General features: G+C 41.8%; 1 protein-coding gene across 1 annotated transcript in view; it reads left to right on the plus strand.

The window, feature by feature from the left end:
• The window catches only part of UTP20 (UTP20 small subunit processome component), a 63,525-nt gene that overhangs the window by 25,302 nt on the left and 20,586 nt on the right, over positions 1-17,637 (plus strand). The window contains exons 23-38 of the mRNA XM_041409716.1: positions 1,203-1,293; positions 3,016-3,101; positions 3,637-3,762; positions 4,296-4,462; positions 4,980-5,188; positions 7,933-8,076; positions 10,420-10,499; positions 11,380-11,606; positions 12,508-12,652; positions 13,093-13,180; positions 14,260-14,403; positions 15,013-15,063; positions 15,159-15,311; positions 15,831-15,986; positions 16,367-16,507; positions 17,309-17,446. Coding sequence (XP_041265650.1) covers positions 1,203-1,293; positions 3,016-3,101; positions 3,637-3,762; positions 4,296-4,462; positions 4,980-5,188; positions 7,933-8,076; positions 10,420-10,499; positions 11,380-11,606; positions 12,508-12,652; positions 13,093-13,180; positions 14,260-14,403; positions 15,013-15,063; positions 15,159-15,311; positions 15,831-15,986; positions 16,367-16,507; positions 17,309-17,446 — 2,146 coding nt within the window. The remainder of the gene's footprint in view (positions 1-1,202; positions 1,294-3,015; positions 3,102-3,636; positions 3,763-4,295; positions 4,463-4,979; positions 5,189-7,932; positions 8,077-10,419; positions 10,500-11,379; positions 11,607-12,507; positions 12,653-13,092; positions 13,181-14,259; positions 14,404-15,012; positions 15,064-15,158; positions 15,312-15,830; positions 15,987-16,366; positions 16,508-17,308; positions 17,447-17,637) is intronic.

Genomic DNA, 17,637 nt, shown 5'->3' on the forward strand with positions numbered 1-17,637 from the left:
TGTTGCAGTGCTGAATACAAGGAGAAAGTTGCTCTCTGTATGAATTCTCCCCAGTGATGACCTCTGTCAAATATCCCTTACAAATACAGCACAAAGATTTATATTCTGACACTTCTTTTGCAAAGGATGGCCCTTGTAATGACAGAGAACTTCAAAATGTCACCTTATATGTTGGAACAAGACAAATATTTGATATGTGACCTAAAGTGTCATTTCATCCCAGGTGTCCTGTGGGTGTTTCATTTTTTTCCCAGATTCTGACTTGTATCTGCAAGTTACCAGCAATTAAAATCCAGTGGTAGTCCAAGATATTTTATTGCTTTCCAGCCTCCATCTCAGAACATCTGTGCAGTGAAGTGGAAACGTTAGCTCCCAGTAGCTGTAACAAAGGCATGAAAGATTTACCGGGGGTGTGTTAATGAGTTGTGGAGTGACCTCCCTTCCCGGGTCAGGCCTGTGCCAGGGAGGACTCCCTTGTGGGGCTGCACCCTATCTCCTGGGAGGCCTGGCTGAAGCAGGGAGCACCTGCCCCAGGCTCCCTGTGGGGTTCCTGGAAGGCATCCTACTCATCCCTCGTCTGTGCCTGGCCATGGAAGAGGGTGGCCCAGCTCAGGTGTCTGGAGGGTTCAGTGTGAATTGGCAGCTGAATGAGGACAGCTTCTACCAATCCCACAGCACACATGATAGAGGAAATCTCACTTATCCTGGTCTTCTCTGTCCCTTTCCATGAGGAGGAGGTGAGGTGACCCTGCCAGCGCTAGAGGAACTGACTCCCATCTGTGATTGCAGCCCAATGTTAAGTCCAGTACAGTCTGTAGCTGAATGCAGCCCATCACATTGGTAGGAGCAACATGGGCACCAGTTATGGACAAGTGAATAAACAAAGGGATAAATAGAGAATTTTGGTGTTCTGGGTTGGGTTGGCAGAGAGAAGTAAGCTGCATCCTGACTGCACCCCTTTCTCTTGAAAAAACTGAGCCTACCCAGTGCTGCTGAAGTACAGGCATTCTCTGTGCAGTGAAGTGACAGCTGGAAGGAGCTGCTTAGTGAGCAGGATGCTTCTTGAGATGTCTGCAATAGTGCTGAAGACTTGGGCTCCTCTTTTGTTGTGTTTTGTTTTCTTTCTTGTTAATGAATTTTAACTTAAGCTCCCTGTTTGTTTGTCTCCTGGGTATTTTAAAAATCATTGCTTTGTTTTGCAGGCAACTAATAGCCCACTTACAAGTTTTCTCAAAATTCTCAAATCCTCGTGCATTGTATCTGGAGCAGAAGTTGAATGCCTTGTATACCCAGGTGAGGCTATCTGCTTACTTTTAGAAATGCCTGCTAATAAATTACCTCTTTCTTATTTGAGTGCAGTGTCTAATACTGAGGAAACCTGTCATTTTGTGAACTCAGCTGTAATGGCTGAAAAACGAGCTGTCCTTGAGAGGACTTTCTAACAGGCTTCACTTGAAATGAGCCCCTTGGTCAAAGACCTGCTTAAGATACCTGGCTCCATTTGGCAGGAGTGGCACTGGCAAACAGATCTGACAGCAGACAAGTAGTAGTCTTTGGCAAGGTGGAAGAGTGGCTGCAGAGGATATCTGTTTCACTTACACTTCATGGAGGATCTGGAGGAAGATTTAGAATACAAAATTTGGGGGAGATCTAAGGAGATCTGTCTCTGTCCTATAGTGTTTTGTGTACTAAGAGTATGGCCAGTATGTACAAGAGATTATCAAGCATCAAAAAAACAATTTCTTCTTGAAGAATATTCAATTTGCTTGACTCTAGGGATTTCCCTGAAAGAATTGTCAAAAGTATGACGTCAAGAGGGATTCTAAGTCTGTATATTACAATCCTTAAAACAGTTTTAATTTTTTAATTTTACAGGGTTGTGTTGGGTTCCCAGTTTGTGGATTTGTTCAGGTCATTGGGGTTTGCTCTCATTGTTGCCAGCTTTGTTTTTTGAGGCTGTGGAGCTGAAAGCTCCATTCCTTAGCCTCTGAATTTAAGAATCTCTAGCAGCCATCCACTCTGTTTCAGTCTATCTCAAAGTATTGCTTAGAAAAACAGTTGATCAGCGTGTTTGCTTGCCTGTGTTCTTAGCAAAATATTGGACAGTCGTGTAAAGGTCAAATCACTGTGGAAAGAACAGCCTGGCACAAGAAGAAGGATTATTTCATCAGTTACTGTTTGCATTTCTGTCTTAGTATATTCATTGTCACGGCTGGTGTGTCCATCTGGCATAGGGACGTCATGGCAAAGTGACCTTTGATGACACTTGCCTATGCTATTTAGTAGCAGACTGAAGAACTGATAAAGATGCTGCCTGGGGAAATGATTTTTATTTCTCAACTTCTTTTCACTGTCCTAATGAATCTCAGAATCACAGAATATGCTGAGTTGGAACAGATCCACCAGGATCATTGAGTCCAGTTCCTGGTCCTGCACAGGACACCCCCAAGAATCAAACCATGTGCCTGAGTGCATTGTGCAAGCAGTTCTTTAACTCAGGTAGTCTGGGTGCTGTGACCACTCCTTGGTGTTTCGTGCCTAGGTGATGAAGAGTCATCTTCAAGAGAGGGCGAATCTCACTGAGACTCTGCATACCAAGTCTTCCAAGTAGTTTGTGTTTGTCACAGGAAAGAAATACAGATATCTTGGAATGGTTTGCATAGTCTGCTTTTTAATCCAGTCTTCTTAAATACACAGCTGATAACTGGTTTTGATGATAAATGCAAACTCATAGTGGTCCAAAAGACAGCTATGAAAAAACATAATATTATAACTGTCCTCTGTAAGTAGGAAGGAAAAGTATATATGAACTATCAGCAGCCATGCCCCTTTTTATGAGTAGAAGTTGTGCATGTACATCTTGGCTTTGTACTGGCAACACATACATTCTGCTTCCATTTGAATAAGTTAGTCCAAAACCTGCTTGAGCCTGTCGCCGTTGGGTTGTTTCACTGTTTTCAGTAAGCACTTCTGCCCCCAGATAGGGACTCATTTTCTTTCTTTTATTATTTGCAGTTACTGTCTCATCAAGACCAGAATGTACAGAGAATAGCTCTTGACTGTATAATGACATACAAGCATCCTCATCTACTTCCATACAGGTAAAAGCTTTTACATTTTTTCAGCATTGGTGAATGAGCCCGCTGTCATATCAGAAGTGTGCTTTGGTGTCAGTTTTATTTGATATGCTGTGTTTGTTGAAGACATGTATATGTAAAGTTTTAATTTTAGCCAGCTGTATGTTTTGTTTCTAAGAGAGGAACTAAGGCCTTGAGGTTGATCAGTGTCTCTTTTTTGTTTAGAGAAAAATAGCAACATTTCCATTCTGTCCCAGAATGGTGGTTAGTAGTAGATGTCTTTTGTACTGATGATTTATAACCATCCAAAGAAAGTGACAGCATAAAACTGAAGTTTATAGTTAAATAATTTCTTGGAATACATCCAGGACTTACTTGTCTACATAATTAGCTTGAACTTACTGGCTTTTAAAACACCTTTTTTGTAAAAGGGTGAGAAAATAGTACTTTAATATTTTGTACACAGCAAGGTTAGGTAGGTAATTAGGTGTAGATGTATCTGTGTGTCTGTCTATTTTTATAACACTACCCACCGTCAAATAATGTTTATTACTCTCAGGGAGAACTTGCAAAGGCTACTGGAGGACAAGAGCTTTAAAGAAGAGATAGTCCATTTCAGTATTTCAGAGGAGACCACAGTAGTAAAAACAGAGCATCGACCAGATCTCATCCCTGTTCTTATGAGGTGTGTTCTGAAGTGTGAGTTCAAAAGCTTCATGGCAGAGTACCATGATCAGAGAGATGTAATGCTGCTTCTCATTTTGAATAGTTGAGATAAACTCATGGTTAATGGTATAGTTTTATGACTTAGTTTCTGATATTCTGTATGGTTTTCTTATTAACACATTTATATAACGTGTTATGCAAATGGTGTTTTCTTTAAAAACAGCATTTTGGTACATACTATTTCTGCTAAGGATTAGAGGACTGTAAGGACATTTCAGTTCATTGAGTGTTGCCAGCTATTTGCAGTGATGTGAATTGTCCTGCAAGGTAACCAGTTTTATATCTGAAGTGTCCAGCAGAGCTTCCATTGTAGAAGCAGAAGCTGATCTTTGACTAAGATGTTTTTGGACAATATGTGGTAGTTCAGTGGAGAACCTGAAGGGAGAACTTTCACTAGAGAATATTTTTAAACAGAGTTTCTCCTGCAGAATAAGAGGCTGGAAAACAGATGGCTTGCTGAAAGCTAATGCAACCTCTTTTTGATTCTTGAAGAATTCTCTATGGCAGAATGAGAAACAAAACAGGGAGCAAAACACAGGGCAAGTCTTCAGCAAGCACTCGCATGTCGATCGTTCTGCGATTTCTGGCCGGCTCACTGCCAGAAGAGATACGGATGTTCTTGGATCTACTCTTTGAAGCTGTGAAGCAATTCAATAATGGTAAATAGGCCGTAAAAACTGGGAGTCTGGTATTTCCTGGCTGTAGAAGTGTGGGAGGATAAATAGGCTTAGTACTGTTACGTGCTTCAGTTTGTCTCTTAACCATGCCTTGAAAGGATGAAAGTAAACCCTTGGTAAGGACTAGGTTTTCCCTGAGTTTCTCCTTACAAAGCATGATTGCTCTGTTTTATGTGTCCAAGGTCAGAAAAACTGAACAACTTGCCACAGCTGTGCAAGTAAGCTGTAGCAGACCAGGAGTGGGTAGTGGCTGACCATCATAGGCTAGCCTGAGTATCATGGCAGTAAAGAGAGCTTGTAAAGTGCTCTGATTCTATAGCAGTCGGAGACATCTAAATATCAGAGAGATGGAGGCACAGAGCTGTTCATATTTAAAAATCTGACTGTGAGGATCTGTAATTTAGGGTATTCCACTATTTTTCACTGAAATATTATTCTTGGTAGTGGGTGTCTCCATAGTGCTTCCCTAGATAATTTGCTGTTCCTTTGCCTATCACAGGGCCTTGCCAGACTGCAGTTCTTCAAAGTATGTCAGAGCTGGATTTAGCTAAAGTCCTGCCTCTTGGGCGTCAGCATAGCCTCTTCAATGGTCTTGAGGTTGTGTTGAAAAACATGGGACATTTGATCCAGCAATACCTGCCTGAAATTCTACAGATTCTGCTCTGCATGACTGCTGTGGTATCCTGCATCCTCCAGCAAAGAGAGAAGGTACAGTATATGCAAACAATATACAGACATGTAAAGTAAGTTTCTTTATCTCCTCCTCCTCTGAGCTTACACATATAGACAGGGCTTTACTGATTCAGATAAAGTTGAATGCCATTGTGGAGTGAAGCTTAGCAATTAGAAGTCTGTCAAAATAGATGCCAGTGGTGCTTGTCTGGAAGTGCTGCAGGGCTCAAGCAGTGCAGGCAGAGTTGATGTACTTAGAAAACTGATTTGAACTGTGTTTTTGTTTGAGTTACTGAAGAAAGAATTGGAGGTGATCCCTGTGCATTGTTCCTACCTGTTTTATGGAGAGATGGGCATGAGAGATAAATGTTCTGTTGTAAACATGTAACAAGATTTTATGGCTGGAAATTGAAATTTGCTGTAAAGATGGAGTTTCTTGGCAAGGATAAAACATTTGAGCAGGGGAAGGAGAAGTTTAAAGTTCTTTGCCTGAAGACATTAGAGCAAACCTTGTCCATGAGGTGTTTTGTTGCAGTGCTAGACCTCAGGGGAGCTCAGCATTGTGGATGATCACAGTGATTATCTGCCCTGCGTGTCTCCTGTCATGGGACACAGGAAGGACATGACTACATTATGTGCTTTCAGCACCCTAGAAGCATCTTCAGCTCTGTTTCAGGAGTCCAGTGTTACCATTTGGGTCTCAGCCAGGTATCTGCAGAGCACTGAAAATGTTTTTTCCCTTGCTGAGCAATGGCTGTACATGCAGAAGGGGTCAGGTGAGGAAAACATCCTGTTAAAGATTGATTGCACCTGAAGGTTGGGGCATGTTGTCTTATTGCTGCCCTGTATGCAGGGAGGCAGCGCAGGCATCCCTGAGCTCTAGTCCAGCTACTTGGGGTCTGTTGCCAGCTGCTTAGAAACTGTAACACTGAGCCAGGAAAGTCTTCTGGTGCAGAGCCAGCTCTTATGTTAGGTAGGAAACAAGCAAACTGCACAGTCATCATCATCACTGTGGTGTTGAAAGGCATTATGAGGTGATGGCCTGAGAAAGTGGGAATGAATGTTTTGTCACCATGGGCATGTTGTTGCCAGTACCCAGCTGTGAGCATTTGCAGTTAGAACTTGCTTTGGAAAAACTCCATTGAACAAAGCAAGTCCTTGCCATAGGCAGTATCCAAGGTCTCATAGTTGCCTGCAGGCTGCGCAGAACTTGGTAACTGTCTTAATTTACGAAGAGGATGAGCAAATTTGAGGATGTCAGTATCCCACAGTCTGACTTCAGCAGTGCATTGCATATGCCTGAATGTTTTCAGTGAGGACAGGAGACGGGAGTTCTAAAAGCTGCTTCATTAACTGCTAGGAAAGCCACATTTTGCCAGAGTTGCTACAGTAATTCTGTCATGGTTGTGTAATATCAGGAGTGACAGTGTTATTTGTCTGAACTTAATTTAGCACTTCATTAGCCCTGGGGCTGTTAAAAACTCCGGGAAGAGTGTGAGAAATCTGTTTATCTTGACTAATAATTAGAAGACATTCTTGGAGTTTGAGAGTAATTTATTGCAGACTGATACTGCCTGGAGAGTTAAACATCAACTTTGACCACTTTAAGACAAGTTATTAATTTACCATTTCCTGGTGATTGTGTTCACTGTTGGGTTTCTCTGTCCTGTCAAAAGCTTGATCTCAGAGAACTCTTATGGTAATTGGATAGTGGGAAACCCAAAATCCCTTCACTTGGAGGTTGCCTTTAGCAATAGTATCCTGGTTTGTGCTCTCTTTGGGCTTTCAAACAGTTCATTTGCCACCTGGAAGCTGATTGCACTCCATTAGTACACATTCAGCATAGCTTGGGAGGTCCTGTTGCAAGAACTTGATCAGTTCCTTTTCCACCATCTCCTCTTTGTCTTTTTACTTGCTTGTGATTTTGGATTCTTGGATCCACTTGTGGTGGATCATGATATGGAGACCCAAAAGAGCTCCAATATCAGACAGTGGCTTTCATTTACTCTCATGTGGCTTTGTTGTTTCTGAGGCTGAAGTTCATTACCTCTGCACTGTGGAGCTACTTCATGTGCTCATGCTGTGAGCTGCATTGCACAGTAAGGAAATAATTTAGGTACTCGGGCCAAGACTCCTCTCAGGGAGGAGAGTCAGAATACAGCTCTGCATGAATTCCCTTACTGAAATTTTTTTCCCAAGCAAGGCTATGGAAGCACCTTCCTGTAACCAAATTCTATAGCCCCCACCCTACTCTGCTGGAAGACACAATTCACATTTTTTCCTTCTCTGTTCCTCCCCCCTTCTCGTCATCTGTTTCTTCCCAGAAGATCTTGGTGTCCAAACTACAACTTCACTTTGGAGAGCTGATTTTTGTCCTTTCAAGAATAAAACAAAATTGTTTAAGTGCCAGAGTTGGAAATCTAATTAATTGTGGTGTAGCTTTCTGCATTGCGTCCAAAGGGGGCAGATGCTACTGGGTTAAACCTATCAGCATTGATTTTTTTATGAGCTGAAGGAGTCCTGTGTAACTGACTCAATGCAGGAAGAGCAGGCCACTTCTAGAAACATTTAGGTCAACTCTGAGGTGTAGATTGCTACTATGAACAAGTTACAAGAGAAAACAGAAGTTTCTGCAAAGGATGTATCTGGATGTGGTCAGTCACTTGCTGGATTTAATTTCAGAATTTAATTAACAATTTAAATTCAGAATTTAAATTCAAAATTTAATTTGTTCTGCCAAAGTCTTACTGGCTTGGGTTTTTTGTTGGTTTTCGTTACAGGTCCAACCTAGGTTGATTAATCCACTGAAGAATTTGAGACGTCTTGGTCTCAAGCTTGTGGCAGAGTTTTTTTCTGATTATGAGACCTACAGCTTTAGTGTGGAAGAGATTGATGCAGTTTTCCATGCTGTGGTATGGCCTCAGGTAAGTATTTCTTGTTTTTCTAAATAACTTGTTTGAAACATGTACCATGCAGAAAACTCCAGCTGTACTGAAGTCCATCATGTCAGCTCTGTCCATCGCTAGATTGGATGTGGCCTTGGACAGATTGTGGCATCCCAGTGTGTCTGTGCACAGCCAGTTTCTTGGCTCTTCTCTGATTATTCCTGGATAATCAAGTCACAGATTAAAGTACAAATTAATTCATCTGAATAAAATGGATGCCATTTCTTTGTTCTTTAAACACAGCAGCAGACTTCTTCCCTAGATGCTTCAAGGAAGCTAAATAATATGAGTTATTTTTAGGTGTACTTTGCTATTTTCTGTGTGACAGTTGTTGGGTAGGGGGACTGCAGAAGCAAATGCTGCTACAGGAAAGGAAGGACCCAGGAGGGTCTGTCAGTGGACTAATTGGTCTTGAGCCTGCGTGCCAAGAGTTCCATGTGAGCACAGTGACAAAGCACAGCCTTGTGGCTTTTATCAGAGAAATTCAGATCACCTCTGAGCTTGGAAAATGCACTGCTGTCAGATGGAGAGAGAACACAGAATTTAAAATTAAATTATACTGTCTTTGTCAGTGCTGTGGCTCTGGGGTAGTCAGGGAGTGCCTGTACCAGCTGCTGGGTTGTCTCTGCTCTAAAAGCAGTTGTGTCCATGAAAAGGTTAACTGAGTAAGAGAGGCTGACTCCAAGAGACCTCATCCACAGAGGCTTTTAAGGTATCCAAATGTCCAAGTTCCTTGCAGCGGAAAAGCCTGTTAAAGAGCAGTGGTCTAGTCTGTGAAACAACAGAGCTGCTTTTTTAGACATTGTGTTTGTTTACTTCTGGACTGTTTCTTTGCTCTACCAGTAACAATATGTGATGTGTAGTATGATTATGTGGACAAAGAGTAGATAAATAGTACCAGCTAGTGCATACAGCTCTGTATTGCACTCTGCTGGGCAACAGAGAAGTCCTGGTTTTTCCTTGGAGTCTTCTTACAGCCAGGGTGCTACATGGGAAAAGCAGTGAACATTTATTGCAGTTCAGGCTATTGCAGTTCCAAGCAGTCAGCAAAGCACTCAAAGCTTTCTTGGGGCACGGTGTTTGCAAATTCTGAGTAACTCTGAACAAGATGTACTTTTGTTGCTAAATAGTTAGAATGCCTCTTGTCCTTACATATGTCAGGAAGACAGATGGTTTTGCAGCTTAGAGGGTAGTACAATCCAGAAGCTCCCTCTGGAGTTTTTTCTGGTGAACTTCATGAAGATTTGGTTTTGGCAAAAGAATCGTTTTGACTTGTGTGCTTTCCTTTTTTAAAAATATAGAACTGAGGTGTGTAAAAAATTCACAGAGAGGGCAAGTTTCTTTAAGGCTGTTGAACCTGCAGTTGGAGTTTGCTGTTGTTCATAGCCCAGGACTTTGCTGCAGAGGCTTGTTAGCCTGCACAGCAGCATTCCTGCGGGATTGGATTAATGGTTTACTCTCCATTATATATCATTCAGGAAATCTCTGTTTTATGCAGGGAAATAATATTACCAGTCTTTGGGACAAGAGAAGAAGACTTCTAAGATCCTGGCTATGATGGTCAGACCTGCCTTATTTTCTGTTACGCTCAAGTCTTGAGCAAACTGAGCTAGTCCAAACCCCACATGCACCATTCTGCCTACCACTCCTGAATGCACTGGAGCCTGCTCTGCCTGTGTGTTCACTAGTGGTGCCCCGCCAACAGCCCAGCAGTGGTCACAGTGGAAGCCAACCTGTGTGACTTGGGTGGAACCTGTTAGGCTGTGGAGTGGCAGAGAGGAGGGTGCCCTATGTCACCTTAGCTTGTGTCCAGTTGTGAAGGAGCAGCAGCTATTCTGTGTGGCTCAGGCTGGCCACCTCTGAGGTGGGGTTGTTTTGGACACAGAAGCCTGTTAGGAGGTCCCATTCACAGGATGCAGTACAATGTTCCAGCCTCTTCAGTGAGGCCGTGGAGATACAGATGCTGCAGTCAGGGCTTAGGAAGTGTGGGAGGAGTGAGTTTCGGGTGCTGTGCTTGAGATTTCATAGGTATGAAATCTCCTCTCTGGGAGAAGTTGCTAAGTTTCTGTGGCAGATGTGAGGTGTTGTGGGAATCTAGTTTCAAGGGAAGGCAAAAATGGTAGCTGGAATACTTCATAAACAGGAGTGAAATGATCTAAAGAGTCATTTGATAAATATTGGGGAAGTTGGAAAATTACTTTATAAAAAGTTGAAATTACTTCATAAAAAAGGTAAACTACAGAATGTGAGGTCTTTGGTAGAGATGAGGTTTTCAAGTGGCTTTACTTACTTGTGTTGGTATCTGATCTTTCTCTCCTTTAGGTCTGCAGATTGGCTTCAGAGAGTCAGTATTCTCCAACTTTTCTGCTCAAACTCATTCACACCTGGAGTAAGAACCCCAGGTAAGTGTTCTTCTGGCAAAGAAGCCTAAGTACTTCTGAATACGTAAAACACAAGGAAAAAGGGGCACACTAACAGGCTGGGAATAATTGTGTCCAAACCCATATTTTCTTTTTCCATTAGACTCTTATTCTTTTGATAGCAGTCAAAGCAGCTGGAAAGCTTTCCAGTTTATGCAAGAACTCACTTTTTTAATAGGCTGCTTTTTCCATGTATTAATAACTAAGCACATATGCAGCCCAAACCCAACTCACAGGTGAGGAGGAGGTCTGACTTAGGAATATGTTTCTCTTGACCAATGACTTCTGAGTCTTACAAGATGGGAAGTCAGTTTTACAATATATAATGTCATTTGTGGTTTTGTGAGTCTCTATTTCTTTTTATTTTGTGAAAGAATATTGTCAAGTTCAGCGTAGAGTCTGTGACTGAGAGTCTGTTACTGAAAGTTGTAAAAGAGCTTTTTTTGATTCAGACACTGAGAAGTTCCACCTCAGCTGGCTTGAGTGATTTTTGTCTCTTCCACAGACTCGCTGTTTTTCCTTTGCTAAAGTGTGTCTAAACCTGGTGTTTCTTTTGAGACACCTCACATGATGACCCTTATATACAAACTTATGTTAAAAATTATGTTGGATCACTAGGTTAGGAGCAGACTAAGAGGAGATTTCAGGCTGTGGAAAAAGGATTAGAAAAGGGACTTGATAACCTCTCAACCTCCATTCGTTGTATTTTTGATGACACTGTTGTTCTGGTTTTTGTGCACTTTTTTCTTGGTTGAAATGGAAGACAGTCATTATTTTTTGTGTGAATTCTCTCACAAAAGAATTATAAGCTGAAAATTCTGAACCTAATTTTCAGTGAACCTTTTTATAATCTTTCTCTCAGGTATTTCCCTTTACTGGCCAAGCAGCAGCCAGATCATCCAGAGAGTGATATACTGAGAAATGTTTTTGCTGTGCTGTCAGCCAAGAATCTGTCGGAGGCCACATCCAGCCTTGTGATGGACATCGCTGATAGCCTTCTCAACAGCCCAGATTTTGAACCCACGGAGCAGGTTTCCAGTTTGAGTGTGACTGACTGTGTTGTCATGGCCACTGGAGACGTGACAGAAGGTATGTCTGCCTGGGAGTTCTGAGAGACCTGTTGGGTGCTTTAGATGGAGGCGTTAGATTATGTCTAAGAATACCGGGGAAGAGGACCTCCCAGCAGAGATGGAAACATCAATGTACAAATTTGTCTTGTGCTCAGGAACTGTAAAGTCCTGCTTATTGATGACTAGTGAAGTCCACATTTGAGTGTCAGGGTCCTGAGCACAGAGGGATTCCTTATGAAGAGGGCAATATTGACCTCTTCTGTGTGTGAAGCTTTGACTGATACAAGTTCATGAACTGCATTGCTAACTTGGCTCTGCGCCTAACACCACATTTTATATAAAGGCCCCATTCCTGTATGCACATGATCCTGTATCACTTCTATGTTTAGTCTGTGCTCCCTGACTGGAAAGACCTGGCATCTTTGAGAGTTAGTAGACAGAACAGTAGTATGCTGTGTTTGATGCTGTGGAGACATGTTTCACCTGCAACACTCAAAGCTAGTGGAAAGGAGCATGTGCCCTTGTTATGGCAGCTTTGATTTTACACAAGAGGTCAGTGTGGAATAAAGAAAACCACATCTACAAATACTCCAGTCATTTTAGAAGATGTTGCTACTGTTGAGGAATGTCCTTGGTACCTTCTGATAAGCCTACACCTGGGAGGGCTGTTACTGAAATCTGTGAGGAGAGTGGTGTGTGCTTTCTTTGATCCCATTTCAGACATGTTAGACTTGGTCTCAGCACGTGCTGGTGCTTCTTCCCAGCTGCCAGCTGCCCTGCATGTTCATAGCTCCCATTTACTTATTCTTCACTAATGAACCCTCCTTTATCCTGATTTCCCCTTTCTTTAGGGTTGGATCTCCCTTCTGTTTCTTGCAGCAGAGTCTCTTGGGTGTTGCTAACTGTTGTATCTCTTACAGAGCCCCTCAGCCTAGGTTGCCGCTTGGTCCTGCCTCATGTTCCTGCCATACTTCAGTACTTCAGCAAAACAATGTTAAATGTGGAGAAGGTGAAAAAGAAGAAGTACAGAGCTCAAGTCAGCAAAGAGCTGAGTATACTTTCCAAGTAAGTGATCTTAGAGCCTGAAACAGTTAAAAAGCTGGAAGGAGGGAGGAAGAAAGAGACTTACTGTAATAGTTTCCAAATTAAAAAACACTGTGTCTCAACGTTTTAAAATTTACAGCAGTTGTAAATACCTGGATCTGTCATTGACCTTGAAAGTTGCTAATTACTGAGGTGATAAGTTTTCAGAAGTTGATTGTAGCTCTTTTTGTTGCTGGTATTCAAACCTAATATCTCTTGAGGTTAGAAAAAGGTGCAGAAATGCCTGCAGTCATGTGGAACTGAATGCTTAGGCTGGGACTGTGATTTTGGTAGGTGTGCTCTGTTAGCCTGGATAGGCTGACAAAGCCTTGTGAAATGACACTAGTGCTGACAGACGTCTTTGCTCTGTACTGGTGATTGAAATGATATAAAAGAATAAATTACCTTGTCCAATTTTGCAGGATCAGCAAATTCATACAAGAAAAGAGCCAGAATTCAGTGCTTGTGAGCCTTCTTCTCCCCTTCCTTTATCAGACTAACATGGAGCAGGTAGGTAAAATTATTTCCTTGCCCCTACTAAACATATGCTTTTATTTTAATCAAGTGTATTTGTTTGTTTAAAAGTCATATTGATTACATACCATTTCTCATTATTAGCCTGCAATCAAGTCTTTACGTATTTGTATCTGTTGAGAATGCGGTGCTGCTGTGTGTTGATGTGCACTACTCGCCCACAGGGGCCAGTGCCCAGACTGATTCTGTTCCCTCTTGTCATGAGGAAGGTCTGCAGAAGTTATAATGCAGTCTTTACTTTCTTTGTCACTTAGTCAATCCACCAAATTGCTTGCAGTGTTTGAAATAATTGCTCTTCTTCACTGTGGATTTTATGCACCCCAAAGCCACAGGATCTGGACAGCAAAGTGAATACATGGAGTTGTGTATGTGGTGTGTGTGGTGCACTGGGCAGTGCTGCATTAGTTTGCTGCTTTATGAAAGGCAAAGGCAAACCATATGCAGTACTATTTTGGGGTTTTAAATCAGTCAATCATTAGGGCACCACATGTGATTGCTGTTGAGGGAGATCATACAAAAGCTTTACTGTGCTGTCACCGGGCACTGGAACAAATTGCCCAGGGAGTCTGTGGAGTCCCCGCTCACTGGAGATACTCAAAAACTGTCTGGATGCAATTCTGTGCCATGTGCTCTGGGATGACCTTGCTTGAGCAGGGAGATTGGACCAAATTGACCCCCGTAGTCCTTTCCAACCTGACCCATTCTGTGAAGTATATGGTGCTGTTAATGTTCATTTCACATATTCAAGAAAGACTGCTTTTTAAAGCTCTGTTAGTTCTCTTGACCTTTGAGTCATGAGGAAGGACACATAAAAGAAGTCTTTATCGTGCTGACAGTCATCTCTTAACACTGTATTGTTTCTAATTGAGAGGCTGCAAGTACTTCTGAGAGATTTGATGATTGCATTGTGTCCTTCTAATTCTTTGTTCTGGTTCAGTATCTCTGATCTGAATGACGTACAGCAATGTGTACTTCGTGTCTTGAAATATGTCCCAAGGAAATGAAATAATCTTGTGAGGTCTCAGTACTTATTGAGAGTTATGTGTCTCTTTCAGGGCACACAAATTGACATTCTGGAGACTGTGCAGAACTTGCTGAGGCATTGCTCAAACCCTACAAGCTTTCTCAAACCACTGGCAAAGCTTTTTTCTGTCATCCAGAACAAACTGTCTCGAAACAAGTTGTGCTTGGTATTTCAGGTATTGCATTTCTACATCTTTCTATGGTTTTTTTTTTAATTTGTTCTAAGAGGTCAAGAACAAAATAGTAGGAGTATTTCTCTTTGTGCATGACTTCAAAAACCTTTTTACTCTACTTCTTGTGTGAAGTGAAAATAACAGAATTCTGTGTGATAGAAATTAATGAGCTGCACAAAGATTTGTAAAAGTTTTTGCTTACAGCCTGGTTGATGGGAGCCAGGGATCTTTAGTGTAAGAGAAGCCTAGCAAAGCACGTAAACTGCAACAAATCCTGCATGTTGATGAAATAAGAATGGATTTCAGTATCCTGAAGACAATTCTGTTTGTATTATTCTCTCACAGTTTATAGTAGAATGTTCTGTATTACTTTGAAGTGACTTACATAAATTCTTAGCAGTAAAACACAGGAAACGTACAGTGTAGATATTTGGAAACTTAGGACTTGAAACACATATGCTCCAACTTACATGAGAAAGGCTCTTAAGAAGGTTCCAACAGGAAAAAGACTATTGCTGCTGCTTTATTTATTTTTTGTCTCAAGTGGTAAAGTTTTGAGTTATCCAAATTTTTATCAACTATAAAAGTTGACTGGGTTTTTGTGTTTTTTAGACTTTATCTGACTTGGACACTAAGTTGAAGTATATTACTGATGTTGTTAAGGTATGCACAGTTTTTCTCTCTGCTCCCTTTTTCCCCCAATATGATATGATCACATTTCTATCATTTTTCATTAACGACTTGTTGCTCTGTCTTAGCTGAATGCCTTTGATCAGCGACATCTGGATGACATCGACTTTGATGTGCGTCTGTCAGCCTTTCAGTCAATCACAGCCCACATCAAGGAAATGCAAACAGTGGATACTGACTTCCTCATCCCTGTTATGCACAACTGCTTCTATACTATCCAGGTTGGCTGAATGTTCCTTCTCTTGCTGTATGCACCACATGTCCCTGATTAATCTAACTTTCAACTTACTTCCATTGGCTGGTTTTTGGCGCCACGTAACATTCAGAAAGCATCTTTAGGTATTCCTACAAACACGTTTTTGAAGATTTGTCTGTATACCTTTTCATCTGCGTATCCCAAAAGGCAGATAAAATGCAGCACAACTTTCTGGTGAGCCCTGGAACTGTTTGGTCCTTTGTACTGGATACAAGACACATTACAGGCTTGAAAAGCTGATTTTTGGTTTGTTGCAGCATGTTCTAGTTGTGTGGGCCTGCTGGTAAATCCAGAAGTTTTTTTTCCTGATGGGTAGGGTGGGCATTAATTTGGGACTAGAACTTCTATAGGAAAGCTCTCAAGAGTTTCTGAGGCTCTGCAGGACTCATTATGTTGTGTCCAGTGGTACTGCTCTGTCCCAGATTTTGGGTAGAGAAAGGTGTCATAGCCAAACTCATGTGGTCCCATTTCTTGATCCACTCAGCTCGGGGATATGGCTCTCAGTGACAACGCAAGCCTTTGCTTGACCAGTGTCATCCACCGCCTGGCAGAGATCAGCCACACAGAAGATGAGTACAAGGAGCTAATGCAGCACACTCTCCTGGAGTCTCTGAGAAGGGGTCTGAAGAGTAAGACTGAGGTAAGGCAGTGGTATCTGATCACACATTTCCAGCCATCTTCAGGGTAATGGGATGTTTTTTGGGTGAGTTCTTGAAGTCCCCTAGTGGAATAAGAAGTGCAGGTACCCACTATAAACTTACTCTTCATTTGAAACCTTATGAAATTCTAAAAGATTATAGAAATTAACTTTGTTTCTCTGCTGTTGTTCAGCTTTTCGTAGTTGTGACTCATTCTTTGGAGGGGAGGCTTTAATTTATATGCAGGCCATAGTAGGCATTTGTTGTTACCAAGAATTAGGATGTTTGACTGAAACACTTGTAAATGACAGCACTGCTGTTCTCAGGAGTGTGTAGCTGCCTCTCCAAGGGATACTTAACATTCACTGCTTGCTATTTTTAGAGCATCCAGCAGGACTACACATCACTGCTTTCCTGCCTCATTCAGACATTCCCAACAAATCCTGAATTCCAGGATTTGGTCCAGCTGACCAACCGCCATGATCCTGACATGGACTTCTTTGAGAACATGAAACACATGCAGGTAAAAGACAGCAGGCATTTCTTACTGCCTCTCTTCCCCTGCCAAACAAAAGCATCTTACCACATGTGAGGGGATGTTTTGCAAAGCATCTGTGTGTTGTCTGCAGAGAAATTGAACCTGTGTCATTAGATACTGTTACAAAAAAGAGGGATGTAGACGTGATCAGGGGTGATTGAGAATCACTGTCACATTTCTATCTGGAAATGTCTTGGGTTTATGATAGCCCACAGTCAGCAGTATCCTGAAGATTCCTCTGACATAGGCATGGAATGGATCTCTGTTTTTTCTGGCCTATTCCCTGCTGCTGTCAGTCTGGAGGCTCTGCAGCCCCTTCCCATTCACAAACCTTTGCAATATAATTGTTACACAAAGCCTGGTCTCTTGGTTTTTCTTGCAGTATGAAAATACATTTCTTCTGCTTTCAGAGATGCAGTCTGAGTGAGTCTTGGCTGTATCTGTAGTTATATGCAAAGTTGTAAGTTCTTAACTTGTAATATTCTCTGGTCTTTGCATTTCATTGCAGCAACTGCTATTTGCAGTTGCTTCCCTTGTCTAACGCCTTAAGATAGCAAAGTCTTATGATTGTGAATCCACAATGCCATTGACTTGGAATATCTGTTGAGGCAAAAGGCTAGTTAAAGCCCAGAGATTTAAGGAAAAAGACTTGGAAATGACTGTAATATGTTTATTCCATTACCTAGAACTGGAACATTTTCAGAACTGCACAATGTAGGTGCTCTCTTGTGCTAGCTGTGACTCAAGCACCACCTCATTCACTCTGTCTCGTGTGACATGTCTCAGATCCACAGGAGAGCACGAGCTCTGAGGAAACTGGCAAAGCAGCTCACTGAAGAAAAGCTTGTGCTGTCTTCTAAATCCCTCCAGAACTACATCATGCCTTATGCTACAACTGCAATTTTCAGTGAAAAAATGCTTAAGGTAGGCTCTTTTAATTGAATGCCTCTACTTGAATATTTTTACCTTTCATTTGCCTTAAAAACCTAACCCCTTTAGACAACTGATACGTTTGTGAAGTGGGTGTCTCCATTGTAGATAAAAGTGCTGTGCTGGTTTTGGTGGCAGAAAGAGGGTTTGGAAAGTGCAGATGCAGTCTGGGCCCAGTCCTATAT

The sequence above is a fragment of the Onychostruthus taczanowskii genome, unplaced genomic scaffold, assembly GCF_017590055.1.
Source record: "Onychostruthus taczanowskii isolate IOZ18803 unplaced genomic scaffold, ASM1759005v1 scaffold31, whole genome shotgun sequence".
NCBI lineage: Eukaryota > Metazoa > Chordata > Aves > Passeriformes > Passeridae > Onychostruthus > Onychostruthus taczanowskii.